Source organism: Embiotoca jacksoni, unplaced genomic scaffold (assembly GCF_022577435.1).
Source record: "Embiotoca jacksoni isolate LCO1_2020_lvr unplaced genomic scaffold, fEmbJac1.0.p SCAF_28, whole genome shotgun sequence".
Classification (NCBI taxonomy): domain Eukaryota; kingdom Metazoa; phylum Chordata; class Actinopteri; family Embiotocidae; genus Embiotoca; species Embiotoca jacksoni.
Window position 1 is genome coordinate 5977454 of NW_027185379.1, and position 18156 is coordinate 5995609.

Consider the following 18156-nt stretch of genomic DNA (forward strand, 5'->3'; position numbering starts at 1 on the left):
ATACATGCCGATTCTATCTTTGCTAACCTTTATCAGATCTGATGTATCGGGTCATCATGTCCCAGCAAAGTGGAAATCCTGATAGATGCTGACATTGTGTAATATGATATCTTGGAAGATAGGAACTTGGAAAAATTGCCTTCGCTGTCATGAAAAGTACAATTGATTCCCTGAAGAGATAGAGCAAGACAAAACAATGGTCACTTTGACTGTAACTCAGACAATAGGAAAGCCAGATGGAGGTTGGAGTGTTTATCCTTAATGTTTGGCCTTTAACTTCTGAATGAAATGTGAAGATTGTAATGACCACTGAAGGAAGTGATGAGAAGACCACTTGTGTAATCTTAGATTAGGTACTTCTTATTTATAAAGTAATGATATACACATGTTTTCCCTCCTCTCAGCAGTGTGTAGAAGAGACAAGCAATGCTTAGTGCTGAAGGTTACACTCGCTCTTTTCCCCTCTGTCCTCTGTCCAGCATAAGCACTCAGACCAGCCATAATCATTCTCATTTTGGAGGATGGCACATTGGTATTTGCTCTATAATATGTAAAACCTAAGAATGTATTGGAGGACTGTTATATGTGCAAACCTAATGGAATAGTAAAAGAAAGGACAATGTAACTTGTCCAAAGTGATATTTGAGGATTCATTTAGCTGCACTGAACTATGCTCCTATTAAGGAAATAAGGGAGACAAGCAGCTAATATGAGATATCCTTTTGCTTAAGCGGATAAATGAAGGACAATTCAGTTCATTAGATTCACCTACATTCAAGCATTGAAAAAAAATTAACTGCAAGATGTGATCTTACACAGCAGTTCAGGGAAATTCTGACAAGGAATATAAAAAAAGGAAAGGAGTCAAAAACGTTGAGAAAATTAAGAGGAAGGAGAAATAATGTGAAAAGATTTAAGAAGAATCGAGTGACAGATAATGAAGGGATCCCTTATGAGTAAATGAATGACATTAGATGGATGTGACCTCATTAATTGCTTTAAGAAAAGGTTCTTTTGATCGTTACTTTTTAGGGTTGACTTTTATGTCATTAGAGTTATAGGTTGCAAGGCGTAGTTTGTGATTAATATCATTGAATGTGCGGAAGTAGCATGTAAATTACATGCGGTGGGATTGAGCTTCGTTGTAAATTGTTTAAAATATATTTACTTTTTGTTCATGTGTGACTTGTACATATTCAGTCTTAAGGGCCCTCAAAAACCTGCTTTCTCTACCACCTTCATACTATAAACAACAGAGCCCAGTGCTTGTATGTGTGTGGGAGTTTGTTTTTTGTGAATTGCATAAGTAAACTATTACGGTTGGCACTTTTATTTTATTATTCTTATTTGATTTTGTTTTATTATGAAATATAGTAATACAGTCATCTTCAATGTAAGCACCAGAGTAAGATGGCCTTTTTTAAGTTAAAAAATAAGATTTATGATTGTCGACTTTCTTACATGGGTTTAAAACTCTTCACTTCCATTCATCATTTGCAAATCATGTAAACTCATATTTAATTAAAACTAGGCCAAAGACAATATATGAAATATTGAAACAGAGAAATGGTATTGTTTTATGAATAATATGTGCTCATTTTGAATTTGATGCCAGCAACACATTTTTTAAAAGTTGGGACAGGGATGTGTTTAACACTGTGTTGCGCCACCTCTTCTTTTAACAACTCTGTACATGTTTGGGAACTGAGGAGACCAGCTACTGGAGTTTTGGAAGTTTAATGTTGTCCCATTTTTGCCTGATATAGAATTTCAGCTGTTCTGCAGTTCAGGATCTCCTTTGTCTTATTTGTCGTTTCATTTTTTGTTTCTTTGCATGGTAGTTTTAACTGGCATTTGGGGATGCAACGATTAATAGTGTCCACAGACAATGTTTTTCAGAAGTGTTTCCAAGCCCGTGCAGTGATTTCCACTACAGAATCGTGTCTGTTTTTAATGTAGTGTCACCTGAGGGACCGAAGATCACGTCCATCCAATATTGGTTTTCAGTGTTGTCCCTTGCGAACAGAGGATTTTCGGAATCTTTTAATGAATTTATGTATCGTAGATGATGAAACCCCTAAATTCTTTGCAATTTGATGTTGAGGGACTATTCTTAATTTTGCCACTATTCGCCCACACAGTCTTTCACAGTGTAGTGGTTGTTTTCCTTTAAGAGTTAGACTATTAAATCTGCAACACCAGGTTTTCTGGCCACTCGAAACAATCTGTAAATACAAAGCCAATATATTGATAAACTGATATATATGTCCTTCAAAGTTATTTTGATCAACTTGTTACTAATAGCTGCCAGTTTACACATTTGGCCGCATTCATAGCATTAATTTGATTGTGTTTTCAAAAAATAACTGTCCTTTAAGCTTCCATTAGGTTCACAAATCGTGAGCTAGTATCTAACTTTCTGTTTGTCTGGCAGGGAGTGTACAGTGGGCTTTGAACCTGAAAACAGCTGTGAGCTCTGAGAAAAAACAGTGCAATTCTAGTGAACTAAAGGTGTTCAGTAGGGATCATAAATGTAGTATTCCTTATAACAGTTTTTCCATGTGGGCTTTCCATAACTGCAGATGGCATGATTAATTAAATAAGATTAGGTGAATAAATCATTTCAGACAGTAACTACACCTTAAAGGAAGCTTTGGTGTTTGTTCTAACAGCTGTTACCTGTCTTCTTTCATCCTGATCCTGATCCTGATCCCTGTCTTTATGCCCTCACAGATCTGATAACCGCTGTGTCAAACATGATTTAGTTTTCTGTATTATTACTTTTAGAGATCCCTTTAGATTAGATATATTCCTGGTTGTCGGCCCAGCCCTGAGTTTTCACCTTCTAGAGCAGCATCAGCTCAACAGCAGTCACTTTCAATAACTGTTGCCATGTCACCGTTTTTGTTTTGTTTTTGTTGAGTAAATTGGATTGCAGCTCTGTTAAGTGTGCCCTGCTATGCTGTATAGTGTGGGCTCTATCTTGATAAAGCTGTAGGCTTTTCCGGAATGACCCATGGCTCAGTCTTTTGAATAAATGCCATGACAAATAGATGAGATACACTCACAGAAATAGCAGTAATGATGTTTTTTTTTGTTGTTTTTTTTTATCAGGGAGTTAAAGGATTATCTAATGGTATTACTGAAAACATCTGTCTAAGCATCATCCCTCACTCACTGCCTCGCTCTTCTCTCTGTTTACTGATTCCTGGCAGATGTTCTATGACTGCAGTTTGTCGTCATATGTTACTGGGGGTGTCGTCTCCAAATTTTCTCCCTGTGTCAATATGACGATGAAATGAAGTGCAATAAGAGGGGAGAGACAGGGAGTGGAAAATATATACAGCGAGAGGAAGACTGGAAATCATTTAATCCTCCTGCCCTGTACCCCTTGCCAATTTCTTTTTTCAGAGGGGATATTTTGTGTGTCGTGTATACAGAGAGCAGATTATAGATATCAGATTTGCTAATATTACGAACCTGCAGGCAAACAGCTCATCTGACATACGTGGTCTGTCCTCTCCTCTTCGGTATCATCCTCATTTTAGCCTTTGCTCCCTCTCTGACCCCCGTCTCTCTTGGTGTTATGTAGAAAACATTACTGCTCGTCTACCATTCTGTCAACTCGCATATTCTCCTGCTTTCCTTCTGTATCATCTCCCACTCAACAGCTTGTTCCACTGGACTTTAATTTTTCTCCTTTCGCTCTGCTTTAATCTTTTATTTTTCCCTCCTCGTTTACCTGAACTGAACTCCTTTGAGGCAATAATGAGGTTCCATCTTTGCTGATCAACTCAGCTACCTTTGGGAGAAGCCTCTTTTCCAGGGCCAATCTGCTCTGCCCCTTGCCAAAGCCCACTCACGGGCACACAATGGGCTGATGGGGGCTAATATCTGAAATGTAATGGAATAAAAGATGAGCCTATGCCAAATGTGCGAAATAATTCACAAATTGTGCTTGTGAGATGCAAACATTCCCAACATGCTCATTTGAGCTGTCTGCCCACAGTGGCAACTGTGAGAACAGTGGTACTTGCACCTGTACCCACCTTGTTGACCTGCTTGTCACTTTATTTCCTGTGAGTCTGCTGCCTCTGCTATTATTAGATTTCAGATGTAAAAATCTCGTTGGCAAAACAATCATATAGACAGACAACTCCCTGTGGAGTAAACTGCAGCCTTCCTCTGACTGAGACTCCAACAATACAGACTATTATTTTTGGAGCAAAAGCAGTACCCTTCCTGTCCATATATTCTATATATTCAACAGTGTCAGTCATGAAGCTTTCTTATTGAATCTACAGATGTGTCGGCTCTCATGAGATCCTCCAGAAAAGAAGAAAAAAAACTGAATACTTCGCCCTCATTAGAAACCTCGACTCATTTATTTTTTTTCTTGTTGCACAGTGATTCATTCTTTTACACCCTTTCTCTTACACCCCATGCAAAACAGCTAGCCTGGCTGCGCCGACTGTTGTTTACAGCTTCAGGTTTTTTTTGCTGTGAATACAGTCTGGTAGCTCGGCTCGTATTAGCGTTTTCACAACCACTCTGATGGCCAGACCAATCAACGACCAGTGTCGATGGTTAACCGCTTTTGTCCCGCCCGTCTTTCACTGTGATTGCACAGCTGGTGATAGTGACAAGCGCAGCATTAATATCTTTCAACTCTCGCTGACCGGAAAAAATCCAGAACATTCAGCTCCTCATCACAGAATAAACTTTCATCACCTCGTCAAGCTGCTGGCGGTCATTAAAACACTTTCATATATATGCTGTACTCGGGAAGAAACATTTTGATGGACAAGGGCCGTAGGTAGAGTGGTGGCAGAGTGTCAGCCGATTTCGGCGATGCTGATTGGTTAAATTAACCCGAGGTCTACGTCCAGTAGGGTCGAATGACTGCAAACGATTCCCCATGGTGGGTGACCAAAACCATATTCACGCGGTGAAATTGGGTCTGGTTTGCACCGGGCTACAAAATGGCACCATGCGCAATGCAAAGTTTTCATTTTATTTTCCGTTCCAGCGTTTACATTGTTTAAATGTTCAGTCTACTTGCTGAGCACCAATAGGCATCGTGGTATTAAAATGCGGTGTGGTCCTGTGCATTGTTAGTGTTGCTATCTTTAGGCGGCTGAAATCGATTGCACCATTGACCAATAACAACCAGGTCATTAGTCAATGACACAGTATTTTACTATTATCATAAGGGCACAATATTAATAAAATAATATGCAACGACATAGGCGGGTACACACACTGTGGATGTTAGACACACGGGGACATGCAGCAGTGCACAAGCTTGCAAAAGATGAAAGGTTACAACGTGAAAGAGTTTTTACGTGCATCGATCTGCTTCCTCTCCAGAGAAGTGTTCTCTGCAGCTTTTGAAGGGAAAGAGATACGACACTCGGAGAGGTTTATTTTATGTTACCCCAAGTATGATGAATTAAAAGACTTAACACAACCTCTTCTAGCCATTCACCTTACTTTGCCATCTGATTATCTGCCTTTAAACTAGCAGAAGTAGATTTGGAAGTGTCTTAAATGCACTTGTGCCAAACACTTTAGACCGTGCTCACATTATTAAAATGGAGCCCTTTGTCTTTTTCTATTACCTTGTGTAAATACAATTGAAATTAAGTTATAGTAACGTTAAATTAGAACTTTTAAAAGGACTCCTGTCTGAATGAAATGATTGTAGTTCGGTGCCACAGTGAGCACAGCAGTCAGACCATTTTATTTGAACCATTGTCAAAGGATTTAGGAAAAACCCTGATATGTATGAAGTTCTCATCCTAAACTTTAGACAGTTGATGCACTACCTACAGCGAAGTTAAAAGACATTTTATTGAGACATCTGTTTTATTATGAGCTGCGAGCAATGACAGAAAGGATATTCATTCTTTGAAGAGCCAACGAAATCAGAATAGCTCTGCAGATCTTTGGAAACTTCTGGCACTTCTCATTATAAAATAAGTAAGCGCAGAAGCAGCAAAAGGAATTCTCTTGAGTGTGCCCACACAAGTTTGGCACATCAGATTCTTTTCATTCCGGGAAATCACGTCTTAATGCCATGCTGTGGCAAAGAGAGAAGAGATGCTCACCGAGCGCTCGCAAACACACCAGGTGAAGCTGTCAAAAATCATGCCTCATATAAACAGGGAAAGAAAGAAAAACAGATCAATGTAGTAGTAAAAGAAGTGTATAGGATTCAAAGAGATGGCATTAAAAATCAATGTCCTCATCTCTAGCTATTCATAAATACATTTATCATTATTGGTTTTGCAGGCTGGGCATATGTATGTATTATTAGCAAACACAACAGAGAAGCCATAGCGGTCAGTGTTTCCCCAACCATTGTCTTCAGAGGACCTCCCGAAAGAAACAAAATACGTACTCATAGAACTGGAGTCACGTCCAGTAGCTACTATTTATTTAGAGTCGGTCATGCATTTTTCTGTCACTGAAAGTTGCTCTACCTTGTGTTTGTTATCCACCTGCATCTACAAAACACCTTACTGGTTGTTTTCACTCACCATTAAGTGTTGCTTTGATACATCATACTGCAACTACTATGTGCATATAAATTGTTCTCTTTGAAAACCTGCTGACAAGCTTTGATGTGGGAAAGATTTTCGTCCCTTTGGTAGTTTTCTGCAAGAATTCTCTCGTAAGGCATCATTGATGAGTTCTTTGCAAAGAAAAATTACAGTATATTGATACTGATGGTAAATAAGAGGCGTAGTCTCCCTTCTGTGCATCTGTTCCGGTACCTCTGCTACAAATACTGTACAATTTAGTGTTGATACCAACATATTATTGTGTATTGTAAAAAGTAAAATTTTGAGGAATCAAGATAGTCTGGAGCAATCCCAGCATGCACGTAGTAAAAGGCAGCGAAACAGTCTGGACAGACATAAATCCATCAGGGTCAACATATTCACAATTCTGCTTGGCAAATTAGAGTCACAAAGCCATTTGCATGTTTTTAGAGTACGAGAGAAAATTCAAAGCCCCAGGAGGAAGCCCACACGCCCACAGGGAGAGCATGCAGACCTATTAGAGAGAGCTTTGGCTGCAGATTAGAAACAGAACCCTCTGTTGTGAGAGGGAAATGCTAACTACGAAGCGATTCTGTTGCCAAAGTAACATGTGGTTGGTTGGTAGTATTCCCTGTCATAACTTTACATAATTTTAATTACTTAATTAGATGACAAAGGCCCATTGGCTACCATAAAAATAAACCATTTGGTAACATAAAAATGACTACTTTTTAAACTCATATATACCATTAAAGCCGGATGATGCAAAATGTTTATTTTTATTATAGCTACAAATTGAAGCCACTATTTTCTTTGTACCTATACCATGGGCGATCACATTTTTTTGCGCCAAACTTAAAAAATAGGCGACCCTTGAAATGCTTCCGGTAGCGTATGGCGACAAAGCAATTGATCGGACGAGGTATTCTGTGTGGCTTTCACATTTGGTCCAGGATCAGACTGTCAACACCAACTCCTGAGATGCTCTGAGGCGTCACTCCCCACCTCCCAACACCCCTCCTCACCGGAGTTGGCTCCTTGCAACTTCTTTCTTTTTCCCCATTCAAATGTGACGCCAAATTTGCTGCATGCTCTCTGCTCAACTTTCAGGTCCATGGGGAAATCGCAGATGTACACGTAACAGTGGTCACAAAAACACATGTAACACCTGTGTTAGCGTTTCTCACAAATGTCATAGCTTCCCAGTATTCCATGTGCATGGCAGTGCTGCCTCTCCATTTGCGTTCAACAGGAACTTTGAACACACCTCGTACAGCTGATGTGCTATGGTTTCGACTGGAACGAACCATGGCTGGAAATGATGCCGTTTTTGCACATTAACACGTGCATCACTGAAAAGAATACTTCTTTAATGTACTATATTAATCAAATGTATTGTTTTTGATGGATAAATTATTGCCTGACACATAAATATGAATGACATAATTGATTTGTGTCCATCCTTTGTTGCCCTGCATCACAGTAACACTTCAGATTTTGTCGGAGCTGTGTCACAAAGGGAATATCTGAAAAACAACGGCATGAAGTTTGGAACTGAAATTGTTTTTGAAGTGTATATAAAAAGTGGATTTGAATGTAAAACACTGTCCATTCATGATAAGCGAACTGTCAGACTTCAAGCAACAAAGAACCAAATTTTGTTTTTTGGCAATAAGTCCCTCAATATGTACACTACTCCTACCTGAAAAAGTACTACTGGAAATGTGCATCCTTTGCCAGAGGGAAGAATGTAAATGCAATAAACTGGCAAATAATTGTTAGCATTTTAAGTACAGCACAAAACAGTTTCAATGCAATTTTCAATGAAAAGATGTTAATGTATCAAACTGTCATGCATTTTCAAGCTAATAGCCCCAAGAGTAGGACTCTGTGTCAGAGTTAAAAATATCTATGACCTCATCACAAAATACTCCAAACCCCTAAACCAGCACTAGTTCAGACAGATGGTGGGAGCTTGTTAGTTTAATTCAGTCGAGTAATTTTCATCAACAGAATGGTGTCATCTGTGGCAGAACGGCTTTGTGTGCTAATGGGATGGTTCAGTGACAGAAGAAGTTTTTCATTCTCTTTGTCTGCTGTAACATCTCTGAGCTCCGAGGCACCGGCGCCAACGAGTTCCTCTTTTCTGGTGGCATCAGAAGAAATTCCCGTCAAAGTCAGAAAAACGGATGTGATCTCCAGAGGACGGAGCAGAAAGATTGTTTTCTTTTCTGCTTTACCCCACCACATTGGGGCAATAATGGGGCTGAAGGAGATGCAGTTTATGTGAAAATTACTTAACTACTTAACCTGTTGACACGCAGCGATACAATCAGCTGGCAATAAACCCACAGCCCGTGGGAGTGAACGTGTGCACACACTCACGCCAGCCTGCGTGTGTTTGTGTGTGTGTGTGTGTGTGTGCTCGTTTGTATATTCCAGTCGTGGTTGCAGACTCTGAGTTGTGTTTGCCGGGTTTTATAACAAAGATTCAAATCAGCTGGCAATTTCTCACACGTATTGAGCTGTATGCTAAAGAGCTAATTAACAAGGGCTGTTATAGAGTTCACAAGCTCCTCTGACATCTTAATTAGATCTTAATGACATTTTAGTTGGAATGGCTTGAACCGAGCACACCGAGATATAAGGAGAAGAAGAAGCAGGGAAGTGAATGACGCTAAAGACAAGTGCAAGCGGAGACGGAGAGAGGGGGTGATCATTAACAAAATGGAATGGAATAAATGGAAATGAGGAGGGATATCCATGCTGTATGTACCCAGCAGTCATATATGTCCTGTGTTGAGATAGTGTGCTGGAAATAGGATTTGATTAACACCGATAAACATTTCATTCTGTCGTCTCCTCTCTATCGCTCTCTCGTTCTATCATCACTTCGTCTCTCTTCTCCTCACTCCCAGTGGGACACGGGGCTGTTCGTTACCCAATAATTACTGTTCCCGCGTCCCAGTAGCATCACGCATCTCATATCGGCCTCTTAATCGGATTCGTAGCATTTATTACCATGAAATTTTAGTGTAGTTGCTCCAGAAATAACTGGATGTGCCTTGCACTGCCAGTGGAGAAAGTGTGATAATGACATTACTGGCAGATAGATGGCTGATTAGATACAATAATCTTCTCGAGTGCTCTATTTTGCATTGTAGATGCTGCTGCGTGGTCTGCAGCGGATTGCAGTGAAGAGTCTTTTTTTTTTTTTTTTTTTTCCTGGTGGGCAGGCTGTGTATTTTTAGCTGAAAGGTTGATGCACATTTATGCAACTCAAAACAAAGTCGGCAGACTGCATTGAAAGAACAATGGGCTGCGAGGAATGAGGCAACTCGTGCATGAGTCCACAGACCTCAAACTATCGCTGTGATTATATCATTTTTAGTAACCCATAATTACCTTCTCGCCGTTTGCTGCTTGCGCACATGCAGGCTGTAGAAACAGACGCATGTAGGCAAAATCCAAACTTTGACGAGAGAGAGGGTAATTGGCTCAAACCTTCAAAGGCAAATGTTTGTTTGGTAAATTAGCTGCTCGGTTTTTCTGGGCTCAGCTGGTCCTGCACTGGCCTTCACTTGAGAGCAGCCATTAGAGGAGAATGGACAGGGAACTGAGGAGAGAAACAACCTCGAAATCCAGGGGGATAGTGATGAGAAGCACGGAGAGAGCACAAACATGAGATTGCATCAGAGAAATTGAGGCAGGAAAGGTCTAAATAGAAATTTTGTCTGAAGCCCTTTGCGAGGTGTGGATGCGAGTCGAAAGACTCGGCAGCTGGAGACACATTTCGAAGAGTCTCGTCGGTTGCTTCAGATTCTGTTGCGTGTGCAGCCATGTATGTTTATCGTTTCCCCTCTTTTTCTCCCCCAGCCCTCCGTCTCATCTCTATTCTACCCCTTCTGTCTAGCCTAAATCTGTCAGGATGCAGCCACAAATACCTGGCAACAACCACCTTTTTACAGCCACCCACTTGTCTACCCATCTTTTCCATCCCCCTACGATGCTTCAAGCTTCTGCTCATTTGCTCTTTCTCCCCATTACTCTCAGCTTTTATTCATTTTACTTTTCTTTTTTTTTCTTTTTTTTATGGGTTTACTTAGCATTTTATTTGGCCATAAAGGGCGATAAAAGAAAGACCTTGTTTTTCAGTAGTGCAATCTGCAATTCTTCCTAACAGATCTGGGTCCACAGATGAGTGTGTAATCTGTACGTTTTCCTCTCAAGAAGGCCCTGATTTTGTATTTTCTTCTATTTCTACTACCTCTGCAAAATGGAACATTAGGCCCACATGGTCTGCAGTACGCTCTCACAACCTACTTGTAACATAAAGCATCTAGTCTGAATAGTTTATTCTCATGCTGCGAACACTAACTGTTGCTAAGGCTTTTTCTCCAGTTCCCAGGCAGATGTGCAGTAAATCCAGGCCATAGATAGACTGGCCCCTATTTGTACAAGTCCTACCTTTCCTCTCTATCCTTCATAGCCTCCTCTCTGTGACCAGACTAACTGATGACCGATTAACCTGGTCTGGTAATTCTTTGGCAGCTCAGACGGCTTGTCGTTGCCTTGGCGATTGACTGCTGGTCATAAATAGCAAACGAATAGCGGTGAGTCGATTATTGTAAAGAAAATACATAGTGTTCTCTATGTGCAGCAGTTGGATAGGTATTGATCTTATTCAGCTCTTTCATAATCACAACGTGCATGTCATGCTATATGTATTGATCACTATGGTAACAGCCATCAAAAGGTGCATGTGGTGTGCGACTGCGCTGATTAGTGCCTCTCTGTGCCTACATGCTAGATTCACAGAGGCGGACACCATTGTGATGGGGGACGTGACGTACGGGGCCTGCTGCGTCGACGACTTCACCGCCCGGGCCCTGGGAGCCGATTTCATGGTGCACTACGGCCACAGTTGCCTCAGTGAGTTTCTTTCACCGTCCGTGTGCACATTTGTCTTGTCTCTCCGTCACCCTGTTTGCAGACTGGACCTCACAGAAGAACGTGAAGACTCCCACCTCCTGAGAATGGGAAGCGACAGACAGACAGACAGACAGACAGACAGACAGACAGACAGACAGACAGACAGAGCACTAGAGAGCTATCGATCAGAGAAAAACGTAACTTGCTAGTGCGGTTGGTCTCAGCTTTATGGAAAGCATATCAGACCTTTGGAGCCCGGACATCACATTTACCCGGCAGATCAATGGGGAACATACATTAGAGTCGTCCTTTGAAAACCTCAAGCAGTTCTTAAGGACTTTCACAGCCCCCAGCCCCCACCCCCCCCCCCCTCCTGACCCCCTCCCCCAACACACACACACACACGCTGTCTGTCTCCTGCAGAACATGGGAGGAAATGTTAAATCAATAGTTTTGATATATCTCTGCCAGAACAACCTGTCCTCTCCTAAATACCAGAAATGACCAACAGAATTTTAATACAACTGAAAAACCCTCTCTCTTGATTTTTTTTTTTTTTTTTGTCTGTCTTTGTCTTTGTGTGTGTTTGGGCTCTTTCATTATTTGATATTCATGGAGGAATAATGTAAATGTAGACATGTATGTTTACCAAAGAGATAAGATGTGTACTCATTTGCCTTCACGCTTAGAAGAACCCTGTACACTCAAACGTAAGGGCACTAAAGTCCTTGTGGGTTGTGCAGTTCGATCCAATATTAATTGATGGATTAGAAATCCAAATGAACTTCAGATTTCCAGAGAATTTGTGCGTCTGTGTGTGTGTTCCTGACCTTTATCACTCAGTCATGAGAACATCAGCTGCACTGTTTCCCAAGATGTCAACCACCTGTGGGAGATGAAAGACACAAAGAAAGTGTTTCTCCCGCGTTCCTTTATTTCCCTTTCATTTCCTCTGCAGTGTAAGCTTTTTAATATTGGTGTCCTTTCATATTTCGTTATCATAAAGCACCTCCATTTTGTGCTGCACAATATGGGGAACATCATAAAATCAGGTTTTGAATTTGTAAAATTGTTTTCAGATATGAGATGGGAATTTTATTTAACCTTAAAATGAATACCTGACTAGAGAGAACAAACACACAAAGGAAGAAATGTTGAAGTGAGTGGGCAGGAGAGAGAGAACAAGCAAAATAGGGAAACCAGAATGAAACTTTTTTTATTTATTTATTTTCCTCCAGGAAAGAAAAAAGAGCTGTCAGGACATGGCAGCTTTGCTCAGACAATGCCAGGCCAGCTGCCATATCAAAGTATGACTGGACCTTCTTAAAGATCACAAGCTGATATTGTAGTGGTATGAATCATTTTAGAAAAGCTTAAGCAAAACGTACCGAAAGCACTAGTTTAAAAGTATTAGCTGGTTTTATGTATGGGGTACAGGTTGACACCTAAATAACAGCCCCGGTAACTATTACTATATATAGACAGTTATGACAACATACTTATATCTTCAGAATTTATGCATCCCATTTGAAGACTGTGACTTGTCGGTGCCTGATCAGAACCGTCGGACCGATCCGTTCTGCACGTGCGTAGAATTATTATTATTTTATTTTTTTACATTGCTTTAATTTTTGACTGTGACCTGTGTCCCACTGTGAGATCTACCCAGCTTTCCAATAACCCTAACCCTAAACCCCCGTCTTGATCTTCTTTTAATTCCTTGATTGATCATGTGATTTTAGTAAAATATCTTTTCACATTTCCTGGAGGGAGGGAGGGAGGGAGGGATTGATGGTTGTGTGTGTACTTTCAATACAAAGTATTGCAGCGTAGGATGCGATTGTCAGTAATAAGGAAAAAATAAGATCAATAACCCATCCGATAAAAGAATCAGTGACTTTGTGGTGTTTTTTGTTGGCGTCTCTTTGTTTGCCTTTTTTTGTTTTGACACAGAATTTCTGCACATTTGAATGTGAGACGAGATTTTCTTAGTGCATATTGCTTTCACATATCCAGTCACACTACATTAAAATACACCATGCAATCACACTTAACCAGTCATTGCTAAGTGCTTTTTGATATTGTATAACAATGATAACAATAACCTTTTTATTTTTTTAATACCCGCATACTTCCACATGCATCATCAGTTATGTCAGAGTTCTATTTATGGACTTAATCAAGTGTGTGTGCGCGCGACCCAGTTTCTTTATATTGTAAAACTACAAAGATAACAAACATTACAAATAACTCTGGAGTCTTCATCTAGTTTTCATCCACAGAACAACTCCATTACAGCTGTTCTCTTTTTGTAGCTATTTCTCAGATATTAAATTAGAGTGATGTAAAAGCTGACTTATGATATGATGACAAAGATATTACCACAAATCAGACACAGATCAGTTGAGGACCTTGAGATAATTGGTAATAATTGCACTATTATTTATGAAAATTTCCATAAGTAGAATTAAAAATAGATTATGTATCTTCACATTGATTTTTAAGCATATCACTTGCAAACACCTCAGTGTTTGTTCTAATTTTTTTTCGTTTCACTTGCCATGAATGTGCCTGTGTATATATTTACATGGGCATTAATAAGCAGCAGTGCTAAGTGACATTATTGCTGAAACACATGAGAATAAAGTCAGTGACGGAGCGAGCGAGTTCTGTCTGTCTCATTGACTGTCTCTAATTGCAGTATAAGTGCTCTCAGGCTACAATGATAATGTGAGCAACAGATCGATGTCACTTTCCTCTGCCCTTTTACATTTTGGAGTGCCAATAAACAAGCAGCAGTCAGCTGTTGGTCTCAGTCAGATTTTTTTATTCATCTCTTCCCACCCTTTTTTTTAAGCTTCATCATATATTAAACTCCTTGGTTTCTCACTCATCATGTGCAGCGTATCAAAGCGCACCTTTTTAAATACCTATCCATCTCCTGCTCTTCCCTCTTAATTGACAACCCCCCACCACCACCACCACCACACACACACCCCCGCCAACCTATCCTGTTATTTTTTTCTTTCCTATCATTTGGACTTCATACAGTTGATAATGAGCCCGACCCCTACCCCGACTCCTAAATTGAATTTCAGCCTGGTTTTGCAGGACATTCTCATTCTTCACTCCTGTTTCCATCACATCTGCTTTTAGTCTTGGGGACAGACAGTGCTTTGGTTTTCCCAGCATCTTTAAGCAATATTACGCTTGATGGTGTGCTTTAACGTCTTTATTGGCACTTCAGTGATGTAGTCATGCTTGCGCAAGCGAGTGTAATATTGTGATTATGCAACAACTAAACAAAATATGTAATCAAAATAAATTCAGTTAAGTGCTGATGATAAAAATAAACGCAGCAATCAGTTGCGTCAAGTAGACTCTTATGTAATGTATGCAATGTTTACCACTCCAGGAAATAGTCCGACCCTTAGCAACCACCGAGCAACAGAGAGGAGGTCTAGTCCGTTTTATTGCTTTATAGAGATAGTTTCTCAAACTGAATAAATACAGCACATAGAAACACTAAACTGTTCAGCAAGCTCAGTCTGGTTGTAAGTAAGATATCCGCTGAAAAGGATATCGATAGACTGATGTATTTTTAATATAATAGCACCGTGTCGTGTTAAAACCAAACCGGTCCAGCTAGCCACCGCTAGGCTTCAAAGTGCACGACTATCCGTGGTGTTACGGGTACGGGTGCTGGGAGCGACCAAAAAGGACCAAAAGAGACTCGATTTCACCAAATGAGTCACATTTAATAGACATATAACAAGTAGAAACTACATTATATTTCATATTATATGAAGTTTATTTCTAATTATACATTGCCATTGAGAAGGCGGAGCGATATTTCTAGCGATGAGCAGGGTGTGATGTCATGATGATTTGAGCACGGTCCAAATATTCAGTTGACCAATCAGATCTCTGGGTCAGAACTATTTGTTGTATAATCTACTTTATTCACTCCCTACTTTCTGCACCTTATCATGATTTGCTCCCATATCTCTCCCTCCCTCTCAACGTTGCTTTAATCTAGGCCAGCAAATGAGCTTCACTTGCTCATAAAACATTTGCACCACAATGAGTGATTTTTCTTGATAATAACAACAACAACAAAAAATCCCTTTGCTCCTGATCTGCAAATTAAATGCGACACAAGAGAAAGAATAATTATGATGATCAACACAAACAGTAACTCTTTGCTCTTTCCTCCTTCTTTCTTGGACCGTCGGCTACTCTGTTCAGCATCTAAACTCTTGTCTTTCATGTCTTTACATCTTGTCGGCCCGGGCGCGTCCTAAATGGCCTGTAAAATCAATGGCATTAATTGTAATCGCATGTGTCCCTCTCCATCTCTAAATAATTGAGGTCTTTACATCAGTTCCCGCACGTGCTCAAGACTCGCTCCGAAGGAGTTTCAGTTATATCACGCGGGCGCCCACTGTGAGCTATATACAGTACAGTATGTGCATGGACGGGCTCCTTCTATACCTGGATCTCTGAACATGTGCAGCAAGTTCATGTTTGAAGGCCCATCAATGGTGTATAGAATGCAGGCTTGCCTGACATAATAGAGTGAATTATTCATCTGCCTTTCTTGTGTTTTGTCTCCCTGCAGTTCCCATAGACGCCACAGCAGGTATCAAGATGCTCTATGTGTTTGTGGATATCCAGATGGACAATGCGCACTTCCTGGATACGGTCAAGTTCAACTTCCCTCCTGGACAATCGCTGGCCTTAGTCAGCACTATCCAGTTTGTGGCAGCACTGCAGGTGATTAAGCATTGATGGGTCTCGTTATGTGTCTGCGTGATGAGTCCATTTTTGGGTCAGAGAGAGCTCAGGCCAGGGTTCCCACGGGTCGTGGAAATTCAGGGAATTGTTTACCTCTTTTCCAGACAGGTAAAGTCAAAGAATTTGATAATCATGGTATATCAGGGAGTTTTGTGTGCATGTTCGAATCTTAGTTGCCATTTATCTGTGGTACCTTTTCTGCTCTGACATTTTTATCTGTTGCTTTATCTGCTGTTTATTTATTGTCAGGTATACATTTATACATTTATTTATATGTTGAGAATACCAGCCATGTAAACATTCACTGCTACCTGATTAAGAAAAATATGCTTGGTTACCGTTACGCTACATCTCCCATACTGGTGAGTGAAGCGCTGTGAATACTTTCCGGATGCACTGTATGTTTTGAGGTTGCGAGCTCACTTTCCGTGACAATTTTTGCCTCTGCAACCAGTGTTTGGAAATATATTTAATTTATTTCAATGCGGCAGCCCGTTTTTTAACAGAAATATCACTGTTCCTTGTCTGCTCAGCACAACAGCAGCCGGTTTGTCTGTTCATTATAAGTAATTGAATTTCAGCTTTTTAGTCCATGAATGTCAGGGAATTTGCCCTTTGACTTGGAGTGGGAACTCTGTGAGGCAGACAAACTATTTATCGTCACTTGTGTTTATTTTCCGTCTTCATACAAGTATATTTGTATCTACTGTACAAGAATATACACACATCCGTATTTCTCCACGTTTTGAAAGTATATTTTTTTTGTGGCTCCTGGCTTTTATGAACAAGCTCACCACTCTGCTCTTAAGCTCAGTTCAAGTGTGGGTTTGACAAATCCGGCAGCAGTTATTTTGGATCTGAAAGGTGGAATGAACTCGGAAGGCCTCTCAGTTCAGCGTCGTGCTCTGCGCTGCTCTTTACATAAGCAGTGGCAGCAGCTATAGTATTAAGCTTGAACCGGTCTTTCAGGAATGCTGTCTTTCCTCCTCTATAATGGGTTCTGCTGCTTTCATTTGATGTGTTGAACCAGCACCACTCTGGGACTTCAGTAATGTAGCTGCTGCTGTTTTGAAATCATGCTCTGCCCTTATGGGTCACATTATATATTAGGGTCTGTTTGAGTGCATCCGTGTCTATATGGCTGCATGTGCCTCTGTGTCTGTATTGAATGCATGTGTGCCTCCATCTCTCATGTTTTATGATGTGTAGGCTTGTGGAGTTCACACAGTATGGGCGAGAGAAGCTGTTTATTGTTTGTCCTCTCATCTTTTCACTTCGCTTAAATAAATGTAGGTGTTTGGAAGTGCTGATTTTTCTTGACTATTAGAGCACTCTATTCAGAAAATGTTTATGTGATATCACTCTTATCTTATCTTTTGATTATTTGCTTCTAGTATGGCATGCAGAGCGATAGACAGTTTCTTTCCCAGTGCTTTGCAGAATCACGAAGATTTAAAGTGGCTGCATTCAGAGTTAAATCTCTCACAGAATTGGAGCTTTATACGAAACTTTCAGGGTCACATCGGGGCGCCACTTTCAGTCACGTCTTGTCAGTTCTCTCTCTGCACTATTGCCCTGTGTTGGTCCTTCATCTTTTAACAATAATGCGGGAGTACAAATAGTCCAGAGTGCAAGTATTTAATGGCTGCTACATTGAAGTGTTGTCAGCTTTAGTTTGAGTAGGTATTATGTCAGTACTGAAAGATTGCAAGTGTTGAAATGTAATTGGACAATGTCATGGAAAAACTGCTTAATGCTAAAAACTTAAAGAAAGACACAAAACAGTTTCAGGTTGTCGACAAATCTTAGGGTTAACAAAACAATCAAAACATTTCAAACCTTAAGAGTGAAAAGCTCCAGAGTTTATAGTCACCAAAAA

The 18156-nt window shown here is 40.4% G+C and overlaps 1 protein-coding gene across 3 annotated transcripts in view; it reads left to right on the top strand.

Annotated features, from left to right (window-relative positions):
* The window catches only part of dph1 (diphthamide biosynthesis 1), a 59922-nt gene that overhangs the window by 23399 nt on the left and 18367 nt on the right, over window positions 1–18156 (top strand). For all 3 annotated transcript variants that reach the window (XM_069161390.1, XM_069161392.1, XM_069161391.1), the window contains 2 exons: window positions 11359–11480; window positions 16102–16256. In XM_069161390.1, the coding sequence (XP_069017491.1) occupies window positions 11359–11480; window positions 16102–16256 (277 nt within the window). The remainder of the gene's footprint in view (window positions 1–11358; window positions 11481–16101; window positions 16257–18156) is intronic.